The 16,127-nt window shown below is 50.5% G+C and overlaps 1 protein-coding gene across 1 annotated transcript; it reads left to right on the forward strand.

Moving 5' to 3' along the window:
- Positions 1 to 2,980: 2,980 nt before the first annotated feature.
- Positions 2,981 to 6,695, forward strand: CIMAP1C (ciliary microtubule associated protein 1C; the record flags this gene model as incomplete). The annotated part of the gene is made up of 4 exons (XM_081162217.1): positions 2,981 to 3,392; positions 4,207 to 4,317; positions 5,394 to 5,507; positions 6,056 to 6,695. 4 exons carry the CDS (start codon positions 2,981 to 2,983, stop codon positions 6,535 to 6,537), a joined length of 1,119 nt encoding a protein of 372 aa, XP_081018343.1. The 3' UTR covers positions 6,538 to 6,695.
- Between the last annotated feature and the right edge of the window lie 9,432 nt (positions 6,696 to 16,127).

The following is a 16,127-nucleotide window of genomic DNA, read 5'->3' on the forward strand; positions in this document are numbered from 1 at the left end:
AGTCAGTTTGGTCCAGTGCTGCTAAGAGGTTAACTGGGTGGGGATGAAAGGTCCATTGGCCACATCTTCCACATGCAGGTCATAGCTGAGGTAGAGCGATGTGCCTGAAGCCAGCCTGTGGAGAGTCGAAGTGTGAAAGGAAGGCAAGAACAGACAACAGGGAAATGCAACTTTAAGGAAGTTTGTCTGTGGACTGGAGGAGCAGGATCCAGACAGTGATGGAGAGGTGTGTGGGGCCAGGGACATGTAATAGACAGAAGAATGTAGGGTATGTAGAGGGAGCTAGGAAGTGGCCAGATAAGGGGTTAAAGCAAAGAGAGGGGCCATGGAGAGCAAAATATTCTTGAGGAGGCAGAGGAGATGGGAGAAGTCTTAGAGGGTCCTTCCTAGCCCCAGAGGGAAGTGAGAGCAGGTGACGGTGGAAGCAGGTAGTTCCGATGGTGTGGCAAGGAGCAGCCTCTCTTTTCTTAGCTGAGGAGGAGGTGGATCAGGCGCTGGAGGGAGGGCCAGGCATGAAGAGTGGAATGAGCCATGCTTGAAATGATCTGTGAAAAGGGAGACAGCAAGCCAAACAGGGTGGAGATGGGCAGTTGGATGGCATGAAAGCAAATCCAGAGTTTAGGGGCCATGAGCTTTTATTTATTTACTTTTAAAAATATATCTTTATTGATTTCAGAGAGAGGAAGAGAGAGGGAGAGAGAGTTGAAACATCAATGATGAGAGAGTTGTCATTGATCGGCTGCCTCCTGCACGCCCCCAACTGGGGATCGAGCCCGCAACCCAGGCATGTGCCCTGAGCAAGTCAAACCGCGATCTCCTGGATCCAACTGCTGAGCCATGCCCTGCTGGGTGGGGACATAAGCTATCAGCTGCCTGGTGCAGGTGGACAAGTCAGACCTGGTGATTTACCAGGAAAAAAGTTGGACAAGGAGGGCAATGAAGGCAAGAGGGGACTGAAGGATGGGAAAGTGCAGGGTCAGTGACAGGTCTCAGTGATAGTAGACAGTTTGCAGGAGAGCACTAGAGTGAGCCAAGTGGAATGGTGGGCTGGTGTTCCAAAAGGAGGTCAGTGCCATGGAGGCAGGGAGAAGGCTGGGATGTGCTGGGGGAGGATGGCTGAGAGGGAGTGAGGGGAGGTATTTGGAGATGAGGAGGTCTGGGAACTGGGAGTCCAAAGGATTAGTGGGAGATCCCTGGGGAGGCCTAAGCACCAAGATAATGGCAGGAGTTGGGGAGGTGGCAAAGAAGGTCCCCCAGGTGTACAAGCTGGGACGGATGACAGCCCTGTGGAGATGAGGAGGGTGCTCTGGATGCTGGAACCCTGGAGGAGTGGTGCTTTTGACAGGGAGGAGACACTGCTTAATGGGCACTAAGGAGACAAGGGACCCTCTCTATCTTGGGCTCAGAGGGGCAGGGGTGTGGGAGACCGAACAGAAGCTTTGGAGAGGACCAAGGTCTGTCTCCAGGGATGAGCTAGGTCTCTGTGAAAGCTGGAGGGGAGGGAGCATTCAGAGCAGAAGCAGGAGTGTAGAGTGACTCAGTTTTTCCAAGAGAGCTGTGCTCAAGAATGACAGCCAGGAGCAGTGCAGGTGGTGTGGGTTGGGGGGAGTGTAAGGAAGGCTCCCTGGGTCTGAAATACCAGGAAACTCTCCCTAGACCAAGAAGGTGGAGCTCCCAGCCCCACATCTGGCCCCTATTGGCATGAGGAGACCATCAGGGCTCTGGCCCAGCAGGCTCACAGCTGACTCCAGGAAAAGCTGACTAGGATGGGGGTGTGGAGGCGGCAGTTCCCGTGGCCCCAGGCAAACTAAGGCTGGGCCAATGCCCGCTTTGCCAAACCTCAACCTCTCCAGAAATCAGAGGCTTGGCTACTCCATAGGTAATGTGAGGGGCATGGGCAGGTCTGCTTCTGTTGGGATGGGACCCTGTCGTCTGTGCTGAGCTTTTGGGTCCAACATCGGGCTTTTGGAATGCCCAGCATGCATGGCTGGTGTGCTCCAATGCTTTACTGCGCCTGCTGGTGGGAATGAGTGCACAGCATATTTTGGTTTCCATTAGATCAGAGGCTATGATCCAAAGAGAGCCCTGGGGTTTTGTCCTGGTTCTGTCTTTGCTACTGATGTAAGGGGAGAATTTGGGCAAGTCCTTCTTTTTTTTTGGCCCTCAGTTTCCCTGTACCGGGGCTGTGACAACACCCTCTCTAAAGCCAGCTGCCATCTGTTTCCAAAAAGGAAACCCCTCCTACCTGGTTTCCACCAAATCCAGTCTGAGCTATGAACTGGTGGGTGGGTGCAAGTAGGCCTCCGGGCCCCCCAAACTCTTGGGATTTTAGGGGTGAAGAGGTCTCCAGCATTTCCATGGCCCTGGGGCTCATATATCAATCACGTGCCCCCCCCCCCCCCCCCCCCCCCCGTGCTATTGGCCACAGGCACAGGAAGTGGCTTCTTAAGGCCTCAGCACCACCCCTCCATCCTCCTTTGTTTGTATCTCATTTCCTGCCTGAAACGCCAGCAGCAGGCAAGCAAGTATTCCTTGAGTTATACATAGGTTTCTTAGATACTGGCCTTGGAATAGGAGTCTGGGAAGCTATCAGACAGTTATACCTTGTGAAATAATTGGCTCGATCCTTTCCCAAGAAAACACAGACTTTGACAGATGGGAGGGCATAGGTGGGAACCTGGGGGGATATGTAGGAGGGGCAGGAAGTAAAAGGCCACCCTAGGGGTATGTGCAGGCTTCAGGAACACTGGACCCATGACCTACCCATTCTTTCTATTCCTTTTCCCAACTCTAGGGCACTCATCAGGAGTGAAGATCTGGCTCTGTCACTCCATCTCTTCCTTTTCCTTCTCTGACTCAGTGTCCTGGGGACCCTTCAGGCCATTTAGCCTGGTTGGGAGTAAAGTGCAGTGGGGTCGAGTTCTCAGGGTTCCACAACTGAGCTGCCAGTGTAGAATTTCTATGCCACAGTTCAGGCACCATGGCAACTGACAGAAATAAACACTGTGCTTCAGAGTCTAAGTTCTGCGGTGATGTCATCTCCAGCTCCTGTCTGCTGGGCCCTGTGGTAGGCTGTACCCTAGACTGTCTCAGCTGCTCAAGCTGGACTACTGTCTTCCTTCTCAGACCCTATGCCACCTCTGAAGTGGAGGAGAGTGGTGGACACAAGGGCTTGGGCGGGGCATTTGGAACAGGCCCCATACAAGCCCAGCTCCTTGCCTGCTGCTTAGAAGTCTCAGTAGCTGCTATTGCCCCTTCCTTGGCCCCAGCCATGAAACTGCCCAAGGGGTCCAGGAACTCTGTGTTCTATGGGCAGCACCCAGAGAAGAAGGTGCAGATGCCCTCACGGCAGGAGGTAAAGCAGACCCCTGTGGTCATGGCGATGATCAAAGGTGCGAGTAGACTCTGCACCCTGAGCTTGGGCCCATTCCTTTCTCTGCAGGGCTGCTGAAGGTGTCCCAGCCTTCCCACCCTGCCTCCTGCAGACTCTACTTGAAGTCCACAGAAGATGTATGCCTCCGAGCTGAACCTTGCAGGCAGTGATGAGCTGCTGGGAATTTTCAGGGGGAGGTGGGAGCATGAGGCATGGAGTGAAGCTAGCTTTGGAAAAAGGCTAGGGATTTATTGAAGCCTTTAACCCAGCTTTAGCTTTCCTTGCTTCCCTTGAATCTTACTCTCAAATGAAAGGAGAAATACTAATTTTTACTACATTATTAATGACTGATTATTGCTCTATTTAGGAGGTAGTTTAGTATGTGATTAAGTGTTTGGGCCCTGTTGGCTGATTGTCTCATAATTTTCATATTACCAGCTTGTGTGACTTTGGGCAAATTGATATTTTTAAGCCTCAGTTTTCTCATCTGTAAAATGGAAAAAATGGTGGTATCTATCTTATAGAGTTGTTGGGAGGCTTAACTGAAATAATCCATATAAAATGCTAAGTGTATTACTTGGCACAAAGTAAGTTCTCAGTTAATTATAGCTATTACCTTTCTTATTATGCATTGCCTGTCCAAGAGAAATTACATTTTATCTGGGAACACTGCCTTTCAGTCAAGGAAGCAGCTTAATGGTGGGATTTGTGATAGTGTGACATTAGTGGGAGCAAAGACCCCATTCCTCTCATGGCACACTGTATTTGGGGCTTCCTGCCTCTGATCTGGTGCGCCCAGCCCAGACTGAGCATTGCTCTGTCTCTCTCCACAGGTCCAGGGCCTGCCAAGTACCTGCGGCCATCCTGCACAGGCTACCTAGACCATGACAGCTCCATGTTCCAGGAGCCAGCCTGCACTCTGCATACTCGGCACTCAGAGAAACGTGAGTGCCCTCCATGCCCATCACCCCCTTGGGTGTAGGGTTATTATTATTGTATGTTTGGGGGTGGCAGTGAGAGGAAAGGAGTCATTATCTATAGTCACAGGCCCCTGGGAACCCAGGCCTGTCCTGAGCTGGACACCAAGGTGATCTGCTAGGTCCAGATGGATGTCAGCAGGGATGCCCAAGTGACCCACCCCTCTGAAGGCAACTCTGTGGGCATCTCCCAACTGGACCTCCTGAGGGAGCTTTAAAGGAATGCTTTCGCTGTCCAGCTGGCAGAGCAGGGTCTTCTTTCCGTCTGGTCATTGGCTGGGGCCTTGGGATGGCAGCCTCCAAGTTTTCCCAGGTGACTTAAAACCCCCTGGGAAGGTGGGAGCAGAGGGTCACAGAAGAGCTGGGACTGCAGGCCAAGGCCAGTGAGAGGAGAGGCTGGGCAGGGGTACCTATCTGGGGGTCTGAGATCTAGGGTTCCCGCTACCCCCCTTCCTTGGGTGACACACCTCAGCTGGGGACTCTCATGGCTAAGACTGGGCTCCCTTTTTATTGTTGACAGATGTTCACCATTCCCCCCACTTTGCCCCTTTGCACCTAGCCCCCGCCACTCTCCAGGCATTCACCACACTATTGTCTGTGTCCATGGGCTGTGCATATATGCATATACGTCCTTTGATTAATCTCTTCCTATCCCCCATGCCCCTCCCCTCAGAGGTCTGCCAGTCTGTTCCATGCATCCATGCCTCTGGACCTATTTTGTTTGTCATTTTATTTAGTTTGAGCTCCTTTTTACTGAAAATAGCCACCGTGCCTATTATGACCCCTTGGCACCAATTCCTGACCAGTGGACCAAGCTACTGTGCAGCTGTTATTTTGTCTGTTCCTCTGGACAAGTTCTTGAGAATGTTAAAAGCCCCGTTTTACAGATGAGGAGATACAAGTTCCCCAAACATCCAAGGGCCCAAGGAATTGAAAGGGAACCCTTAGCTCCTTTCTTGGGAAGGAGGGTCTCACCTGGGGATAGCCTAGGCTCACACTGGGGCAGCCTCTGGGGCTGACTGAGCTCTTTGGCTGCTTTTCAGGGATCATGGATATATGCAACCCTGGTCCTTGCTATTTCTTGAATCCTAAAATAACTCGGTTTGGAATGTCCAGCTGCCCGCAGACCCCCATGGAGGAGCGCATCTCTAATCTGTGTAAGATGGGATGAGGGTGGGGTTGGGAGGTTGAAGAATGGAGATTCACCCTTAGGACCTGAGCAGGGGCAAAGGATCATGACTACCCTCTCCAGGTGTATCTGTGGATGCTGGCATCTCCCTACAATGTCACATCAAGACACCAGTGTCACCAAGTCTGTGTCACAGTACTTAACGTCTTGAAGCCAGTGTTATACATATATGTTGCAGGATGATTGTTATGATAAAAGTGGGGCTCATACAGGGACAGCAATATTGCCATTTTAATTAGTTCATGGACTGTAGTGACTTCAGGATGCTTTCTTGGTGTTCTCATAGGAACAATGTCAGAATGTTGACAGCCCAAGGGTGACATTCTGATGACACTTGCGGTTTTTATATTATGACAATAGTGTCACATTCTGATGTCAGAATGGCCTGCCTAAGCCCCTCCCTTGCCCATAGTCCCATGTAGGGTTAGATGTGTCCCTGCCCAAAGCTAAGGTGGCTCTAGTGAAGTCACATCAGGCTAACTAAGGCCTTAGCTTCCTACCTTTGCCTACTTTCAGGCCTGAGCTCCACCCCAGCCTCCTGCCACTACTACGTGCAGAAGACCCATCCTCCTGGGGAACGCAGAGCTCCACAGTACACTTTCGGCTACCGGTGCCCATACAGAGCAGTGGACCCCAACCCAGCCCCCAACCACTACCATCAGCCACTCTTGCTGGGGCCCAACATCCCCATTAACCGAGCTGCTCCTTGCTATAGTTTGGCATCCGCAGACAAGAACTGGTTCTACAAGAAGAATGTGGCCGGAGGTCCTGGGCCAGCCATGCACGCCCGACCTGAGCCGTCTGTCTACCAGAACCGCAGCCCCATCTACAGCATGGCCAAGCGCTTTGCCTACCCGATGGACCACACACCTCAGCCTGGCCCAGGTTCTCATGACGTCCAGCAGGTCACAGTACACAAGCCCCGCACACCTGCTTTCACCATGGGCATCAAACACTCACCCTACCTATGCCCACTGGTCATTGACATTCACAACTGAGACCCCTCCTGGTGTACTCACCCACTTCTCCCCACAGAGGATATTTTCAGTATCAAAATGAGCAACTTACCAAGGTTTTGAGTAGCAGAGCTCATGCCTGCTGTGTTTAGCACACAGAAGGTATTAGATAAATATTTTTATATATTTATTTCTTCATTTTGCAAATGTTTATGACTGCTTCTTTTGGGTCCTGCCCTGGATGAGGGATGGGGATATTGGGAAGCATTACAGGGGCCCCTGTCTGGGGGTTCTGTTCTAGCTCACCAGGGGAGGCCATGTATTCTCAAGAAGCCTTGGGCAGAGGTTCCAGAGAACTGAGTTCTAGTTCTAACTCTGACGCTAACATGCTGTGTGGTCTTGTGCAGCTTCCACCCATCTCTGGGCCTTGGGGTTGCACTTTGTGCACTGAGGGTAGGGGTAGACCTGGAGGATGTCCAAGTTTCCTCTAGGTCTAGAACTGTGTGACTCTGATCCCTGACAATGCTCAGTACCTAGAGGGGAGCAGGGCAAGTGGGTGTGGGCAGAGGAAGGAGGGGTCATTCTGGTTGGGAAGGGGGAGAGGTGAGTTTTCCTGGGGGAGGGACCCAAGAGGACAAACAGAGACAGTGTATAAGAGGAAGGGTATGCCTGGTGGAGGTAAAGATAAGAGCAAAGGCAAGTAGATGAGACCAAGGGTGCAGGGCAGGCTCAGGGGTGCCTGGGGAGGCTCAGAAGGCAAGATCCTGGGCTACAGGAGGCTGGCTGATAATGGGACAAGATGGTGGTCAGCTTGGAGTCTACTCAGGGTTTGTCCTCAGTGCAGTGGGGCTAGATAAGATGTATTATTTTCAGAATTCTTTGGGCAGAGAGAGAAGGTTGGCAGGATGGGCAGAGCCTGAAGGCTGCAGTCAGCCTGAGGAGGAGGCAAAGGGGCTGAGCAGGCCGCTAGGAGGAGGGTCTGCATGTCGCATGCTGTCTTTGGAGAGTCACTTGTATGTCCCCAGCCTCAACAACTTAGCCCTGCAGTGCCCGTTAGAGGAGGAGCCACACACCAGCCAGGAGGGGGCAGTGTTGTTTTGCTCCTGAATCTAGGCCTCGCCCACCGCCCCACCCTTTCTGACTTGGCTTTTGGGCAGACAAGTGCCAGCTCTGGGGAGGCTAGGGTCTCTGGGGCTGGTATTTGTCTTTCCTTAACTCTTGGTATCTTTGATCTGACTTGCCCCATCTCTGGGACCAGCCCTTGTTCCAGCTCCCCTGGACGCAGGAGGTGTGTTGGGGACTTTTATCCCTGCTCTGCAGCCTGGGGCCAATTGCAGGAGTGAGGGTGGACTATGGAGGGAGAGGGGCTGAGGGGAAGAGGAGAGGAGAGGAGGCAAAATGTCCCCCAGACCCCATGGCTCAGGCAGAGTCACATTCTTCTGCATCCCTTGCCCTAAGAGCTGAGAGAGGCAGGAGAAAGGACCACTTAGAATGTTCTGTGTCTGCTGGCTCATCCCTGTGAATCTGCAAAATATTCAAGCTTTAATTGAAAATAAAAATTGAATTGAAGAACTAACTTTGGCCAGAAAGGAGCAGAGAACATCAGAATATCTTTGGAGTATTACACACACACACACACACACACACACACACACACACACACACACAGTATTTTTGAAAGGGGCTTGTAGTAAACACACAGGTCAGCCCTAGCCGGTTTGGTTCAGTGGTTAGAGTGTCAGCCCATGGACTGGAAGGTCCCAGGTTCGATTGGGGCAGGAGCAGGAGGCAATCACTCGATGTGAGGATGTGAGGATGTGAGGATGTGAGGATGTGAGGATGTGAGGATGTGAGGATGTGAGGATGTGAGGATATGTCTCTCTCACATCAATGTTTCCCTCTCCCTCTCTCTCTCTCTCTCTCTCTCTCCCCCTTCCACTCTCTCTGGAAAAGCAATGGAAAAAATATCCTTGGGTGAGGATAAAGAAAAAAAGAAAAAGAAAAAAAAAAGAAAACACACAGGTCATACCTGACTCTGGGCCTGAAGCCTTCCCCCAGTGCTCCATGCCTCCAAGCCTGGGTATTGTGTTTGTCCTGTCTTCCACACTCCTCAGCAAGCCTGGCCTAGGCAGGCTTGATAGGGAGTGAGTGAGCTTGGAGACCCATCTGTCTTGTAGCAGATTAGAAAGATGCCATTTTGCCCCCTATTGGGGATTGAGCCTGCAACCTGGACATGTGCCCCAACCAGGAATCAAACTGGTGACGTTTTGATGCCTAGCAAGACACTCAACCAACTGAGCCACACTGGCCAGGGTCCCACCTCTTTTAAACTACCCGAGGGGGTTCCAGCTTGACCTGGCAGGAAGCCTGGTCTTGTAGGACTTAAACCTTAGGCCTGGAGCCTGGCACATGATCATACAGACAAGATTGTTTCTTCATTTAACAAATATTAGCTGAGCTGCCCTATGCGAGGCTCTGGGTGCGCCTGGGTGTGCCAAAGGATGATAAAGGCATTCAGGAGTTCAGAGGCTGGCTTTCTGGGAGGATGAGAAGCAGCTCCCTCCAAACCTGAGCATACACTGGAGAGTGGGCGAAGCTCAAGGTATGGCAGTGTGCCTACCAGAGCTTCCTCCTTTCTTTCCAGGGGACTCACTCCATGGGTCACCTCTAATAGGGCTGGATGGTAAAACTAGTCACATGATCCTCCTGTACTCTAGCTGCAGGGCTGGTCTCTGTCACACTATTGTTCCTGGAGACACACTGAGGGCCAGTTGTCACTCTGGCTCACAGAAGCTGGGGGGATGGTGGCCCTGGGCCAGGAGCAAAAGTGGGGACCTGCCTTTAGGGAAACACTAACACACCACAGACAGGCACACAGTAAGGTTTGAGCACAAACATATGTCCTTTACCCACATATACACAGAGACAAGACAGACACTCCTTACTGCACATGCTTGCTTGTGTGTACACACATGTATGCACAGGTACCCACCTCCAGTACCAGACATGCTCAAACACAGGCCTTATACTACGCTCACAGGGAAAGACAGATATAGCACACACACTGCATGTGCACACACACACCACAGCTAAACATACCTGTTACAAACACACACACGCACTCCTTTCACCCCAGGCTCATTCACAGTCCAGTGCCCTGGAGAATCAAGTAGACAAACCAAGAGAATGCCTCCTCTTCTCTCTCTGCCAGAGAGGAGGTCAGAGGAGGATCTCTGTGATCAGGAAGGAGTTGGGGCCTGATTTCCAGGCCTGGGGTTAGAGTTGCCACTGGATGGCTCCTAACCCTCCAATCTAGGGTCCTACCTCTGGAAAAGGTAGGACCTTACTTGGCTGTGAGGCCCTGCCCACCAAGATAAGCCAGACCCAGCACTCAGAGATGCCCACCTGAGGGGATGCCCAAGGACAAGCTGACTAGAGTAGAAGCTCCTGCCACCTGCTCCTCCAGTTTTTCATCCTTGGTTGGGATGGGGGTGGAGTAGCTAGTTGGAGGGCATGTAGCCCTGGATTCCTGGTTGGGGTCAGCAGCTGCATCTCCAAGCTCACTGGAGGCAGAGAGTCCTGTTCCTTCCGGCTTCTCCTCTCTCCTCTCTCTCTCTCCACAGTCTCCCATCTGGCTCCTCTCCCTCCAAGTCTCTCTGCCTCCCTCTGACTTTCTTTTCTCCCCTCCTTTACTCTTCCTCTTATTCCCGTTTACCCCTCTGTCTTGTTTATCCTCTAGAATAAAGATCAACATTTAATTACTCCGCAAATAACAGAGCTGTTCTTGGAGGTCCTGACAAGAGGAGGACTGTGTGGGTGATGTGGCCTGTGGGTGGTGTGGCTCAGGGCACCCACAGTCTCACTGTCTACTGTTTGCTCTTCTTTTCTGGAGCTTTATTTTTTCCTAAGAGAGTGGAAGCATGTTACCCTTTAGTGGAGAAAGGGAGACAAAGAGAAAGAAAAAACTGTCATTGTAGTAAACAGCATGTTAGTGTAGAGTGGGGGCTTGGAAGGAGAGAGGAACTGAGAGAGTGGCAGGGACAGAGAAAGGGGATCTGAGAGATGGGGGAAAGGTGGGCCAGATGAGCAGGAGCCCCTGCCTCAGGGCCTGGGTGGGTGTGGGCACCAGGCAGGGCTTTGAGGGGGAGGAGACAAATGAAAGAGTTGATCTGGGATGGTAGAAAGGGCCCAAGGAGGGAGACCATTTTTCTTTGTCCCAGGCAGGGCCCAGGAGGGTGAGGGCCTCCAGGCCCTGGGATGCCAAGGTGAGTAAGATAGACAAATGTCTGTTCTTGTGGACTGTAAAAGCTACTGGAAATAAAATGGTGGCTTCGTGTGTTCAGCACTTGCCATGTGTAGGTACTTACATAAGCTGAGAGTCACAGGGGGTGGGTGAGCCGCCCAGTGATACACAGCCAGGGGTGGGGGCACCAGGGTTCCAGCTCAAATCTATCTGACTTCAATCTTTCTTTCACACTGCCTCCTCTAGGGGGTTGGGGCTGGGAAAGAAGGTTGGAGACGGTTCTGCCATGTCTAGTGTGTGACCTTGAACAAGTCCTCTGTTTTCTGGGCCTCAGTTTCCCCATCTGAAAAGTGGAGGGAATGCTGGTTGCTCTGTAAGGCTGTAGGAAGGATCAAATGCCTGGATGTTGGTGTTCACCCAGCTCTGGTTCCTTGGAGAACCAACTGAGGGTATGGGGGGCAGAGAACACACGGTGCTGGGGGAGGGACCGTCCAGTAGCAACCCCAGCCTCAGCAAGGGGACTCCAGCTCAACTCTCTTCTGCCTCCCAGTGGCAATATTTGGGTACTGCAGGAGATGAGTAGGGATGGAAATGCAAAAGGGTCAGAGCTAGAAGATGCCTCTAAGGGAGAATTGTCTGGTACTCTCTGACCCCATTTGGTAGATGGTCAGAGAGGGGAGGGACTTACTCTTAGGTCACTCAGAGTAGAAGCTTGGACTGGGATTCGCTTTCAGGGCAGGGTGCTTCCCTTCAGCTATGTCATCCTTGGGAAGCCCCCAAAGGGCCTCAGAGCAAGAGAGGTGGAGCTCTGAATCCTCGGCTTGAAGCCACCTTCTCCAGGGAGTCTTCCAGGGTTTCCTCCAGCAGGAAGTGACCTTACTCTTGCCCTGAAGCCCTACACATATCCTGCCCCTGTTCTTCCTGTTCCACCTCCCCTGAATAGCCTCCCCTCCCCTAAGCAAATCAGGTAACGGGGCCCCTTGAGATATTAGGGATGATGGATCATCTTCACTATGCAGGGAGCACCTGCCAGGGGCCCAACTCTGTTCCTGGACTTTACCTGTATTATATCACTTGAGCCTCATAACAACCACAGGAGGTTAGGGTAATTTTTGAGCCCCAAATTTTTGGGTGAGGAAATAGGCAGAGAGATTGTACTTTTTAGACACTAAGGGGTGGAGCAGGGATTCAAACTCAGGTCTACCCATTCTCTGGAGAGGGGCCTGCATTTGCAGATGAAAATTATTCCCATGGTCATATGACAATTAGCTATGATCAGACACTGAACTGACTGGTTTAGGGGTCTTGTGAGCTCAGATCTCAGCCACACCACTGTGCTGCTGTGTGACTTTGGGCAAGACCTCTTTCTGGACTTCTGGTTCCTCATTTGTGAAATATCTGCGTGTGTGTTATGGATTACCTCAGAGATCCATCTGGCTCTGGAATTTGGCATGTACAGCCTTGGCTTAGCCCTGGAATAGATCGTTCTGAAGGTGAATGGGAAGGGCAGATTTGGGAGGGCTGAGCTCTGGCCAGGGAGCTGGGCCCCTCAGGTGCATCTCCTGCTTCATGGTGCGGGGAGCTGGGAGGATCATGGGGAGGTGTGGGCTGTGAGGGCAGGAACACAGTCCAGATCAGGACAGGTATGGAGTGATGAGCTGGCCCTTGGGCCTGGGAGCCTTTTCCTCTGCTTCCTGTCATAGAAAGGGGTTTTTCTTGGAAGGAAACAGCCTCATCAATCAGTGGCAATGGGGGGCTGAAAGGCAGCCACTCTCTGCCAGCAAGGCTTGAGGGAGACTCATAACTTTCACTTGTGGCTGGGTTGTAAATTCCTGTGATTCATTCTCAGCCTCTTGGAGGACAGAGACATTCAGGCTCTGGAAATGCTGCTCTCCCTGGGCAGAATAGGTGGAGTAGCCTGTTGGTGGGACCTGGGGGGGCGGGGCTCAGGCAACCCCCTCCATAGGCTTCATGGAGGTGTAGTTGCTGAGGCCCTTAGGACACCTTAGCCCAGCCTGAGCCATCTTTGCTCAGATCTGGCTACCTCAGCTTTCAATCCCAGCCATTCCTGAGTCCCTGCCTGATCTGACCTGAATCACCCCAAGGATCACTTGTATGGACACTTTCTGTGTCCTCTGAGATTTTATGGGGCCTGTGGCCAAGAGGGACTGCCCACTTACCCCAACTTCTGCCACTCTATGTGACAGTCCATCTTGGTGATGATGAGGACAAGGTGGGAACCAAGGCCCAGTCTGGGCCCTAAACCCACTGCCTTTCAGGCAGGGCAGGCCTCAGAGACCCTTGGGCACAAGGCTGCAGTCATTCGTCAACTACTACCAGGACGTTTGTCATGTTTGGATGCCAGAATTTTGTTTTTTTTAAAAATCTTTATTGTTGAGAGTATTACAGATGTCCCTCCCTTTTCTCCCCCCATTATCCCCCCTCCACCCAGATCCTGCCCCTCCCCTAGGCCTTCACTATCCTATTGTCTGCGTCCATGGATTATTCATACATGTATGTAAGTTCTTTGGTTATCCTTTTCCTGCCCCCATCCCCCCTTCCCTCTGAGATTCTTCAGTCTGTTCCATGTTTTCATGCCTCTGGTTCTACTTATTCATCAGTTTATTTTATTCATTAGATTCTTTGTATGTTTATTTTGATTTTTAGATTCAATTGTTGATAGATATGTATTTATTGCCATTTTATTATTCATATTTTTGATCTATTTTTCTTCTTTTTAAAGATGATGCTTTAACATTTCATGTAGTGCTGGTCTGGTGGTGATGAACTCCTTTAGCTTTTTCTTATCTGTGAAGCTCTTTATTTGTTCTTCAACCCTAAATGATAGCTTTGCTGGGTAGAGCAATCTTGGTTGTAGGTTCTTGCTTTTCATCCCTTTGAATATTTCTTGCCACTCCCTTCTGGCCTGCAAGGTTTCTGTTGAGAAATCAGCTGACAGTCGTATGGGTGCTCCCTTGTAAGTAACTAACTGCTTTTCTCTTGCTACTTTTAAGATTCTCTCTTTGTCTTTAACCTCTGGCATTTTAATTATGATGTGTGTTGCTGTGGGCCTCTTTGGGTTCCTCTTGTTTGGGACTCTGTGCTTCCTGGACTTGTAAGCCTATTTCTTTCCCCAGGTAGGGGAAGTTTTCTGTCATTATTTTTTCAAATAGGTTTTCAATTTCTTGCTCCCTCTCTTCTCCTTCCAGCACCCCCACGATGCAATGTTGGTATGCTTGAAGTTGTCCCAGAGGCTCCTTACACTGTCTTCATATTTTTGGACTCTTTTTCTTTTTGCTGTTTTGATTGGGTGTTTTTTGCTTCCTCATATTGCAAATTGCTGATTTGATTCTCAGTGTCCTCTACTCTACTGTTGATTCCTTGTAAATTATTCTTCATTTCAGTTCGTGTAGCCTTCATTTCTGACTGTTCTTTATTATGTCATTGATGTTCTCACTAAGTTCCTTGAAGTTCTCAGTAAGATACTTGAGCATCCTTATAACCATTGCTTTGAATTCTGTATCTAGTAGTTTGTTTGCTTCCATTTCATTTAGTTCTTTTTCTGGAGGTTTCTTCTGTTCTTACATTTGTGATGTTTCTGTCTTCGCATTTTGGCTGCTTCCCAGTGTTTCTTTCTATGTACTAGGTAGATTTGCTATGTCTCCTTGAATTTGTAGAGTGGCTTTATATAGTAGGTGCCCTGTAGGGTCCAGTGGCTCAGCCTTCTCAGTCACCTGAGCTGGGCACTCTAGTACTCCCTTCTGGCCACACTAGGTGCACTGCAGTGTGGGCTGTGTGCACTGTCCTATTGTAATTGAGCCTTGATTGCTGTTGGCATCACTGGGAGGGATTGACCCTCAGGCCAATCAGCTGTGCAGACCAGCTATGACTACAGTGGAAGAGCTGATGTGCAGGAGTCAACCCTATGGAGCAGGATTTACTTTAGTGAGGCTTTGGTGTTCACTGAGTCTGCCCCTGAGTGTGTTGTTCGTGGATGTGGTAGGGTTGTAATCTGGCATGGTCTGAAGCTGACCACAGGGTGCCCTGGCTCTGGGGCCTCCTGGGAGGTGTAAAGTCTGCTACTTCTTGTGCCCTGCCCGGGGCCACCCTGCACGAGCTACAGAGCAATCTGCAGGTAGCTGTTACTTATGTTGGGCTTGGCGATGCCGAGAGTGACCAAGCTGTGAACCAAGGCAGGCTGCTGCTAGTGCTGGGCCTGAGGCCTCTTATCCAGAGAGGTAAAGCCTGCTGAGGCCAGCTGCTATTTGTTTTGAGAAATTTTAGAAAAGTCTGTACCCTGAGCCAGGGCATGCCATTCATATGGAAAGACCACTGCAAACAGCTTGGGTGGGGCTGAAAATTGGGTGGGGCGAGGTCTCAGGAGTCACCAGGGTCAGGCAAACAGTGTGAGCCAGGTTGATGGAAACTCAGATATGATGACTGCCTATTGGCACTGTGGCTCAGAGGTCTCAGCAAAGGAACTATGACCTCTGCCAGCACTTTTATGTGGGAAAAAGCTGCCCCCCAGTTCTTGCCCTGATTCCAGACAATTTAGTTCCTCTCTGTATGTCCCTGGATTCTTTCAAGCTGCTTCCCTCGTGCTGGAGCTCAGAGGGAGTAGGTCTGAGTAAGTCTGTGCTTGGGCCCTTGTAGAGGAACTGCCTGGGACTCCAGCAGCCTCCGTGTCACTCAGCCACAATCCCCACTGGTTTTTACAGCCTGAAATTATAGGGACTTCTCTTCCCGGCACTGGGACCCTGGGCTGAGGGGTCTGGTGTGGGACTGGGACCCCTTGCTCCCATGGACACCTCCACAGCCAAGATATCCCTCCTGATTAAAAAACGCCACAGGTGGGTGTTGGACCAGCCCGTCCTGTGTCTCCTACCAGTCTCAATGTGGCTGCTTTTTTAATTCTCTAGCTGTAGGACTTCCGTTCAGCCAGATTTCAGGTGGTTATGAATGATGATTGTTCTGTCATTTAGTTGTAATTTTGATGTGGTGTGGGAGGAGACAAACACTACGTTTACTTATGCCACCATCTTGGCCATCCTCTCTTTATATTAATGAGCAGATAGATTGGAACCATGAATGATCAACCTTTCTTATTTACTTAACATTTTTCTCTAAACTACCTCACTCTTAAAATTCAAATGAATGTTTTAGCCTTGTCTTAAGCAATATTTGTAAAATCAGGGGTCTGATGTGCTAAACACACACGTGAGAATAGATAATGAAAATAAATACATAGTTAAAATAGCAAATGCTATCAGTGTACTATCTAAAATAGTCTTGTTTCTCACCAATGATGCATATGTCATTCTTTAAGAAAAGTGGCTTTAGTCCTCTTCCTTTATTTTACAGACATGGAAACCAGAGAGGCACAGGAACT

This window comes from Miniopterus schreibersii, assembly GCF_964146895.1.
Source record: "Miniopterus schreibersii genome assembly, chromosome: 1".
In the NCBI taxonomy this organism is placed as follows: Eukaryota; Metazoa; Chordata; class Mammalia; order Chiroptera; family Miniopteridae; genus Miniopterus; species Miniopterus schreibersii.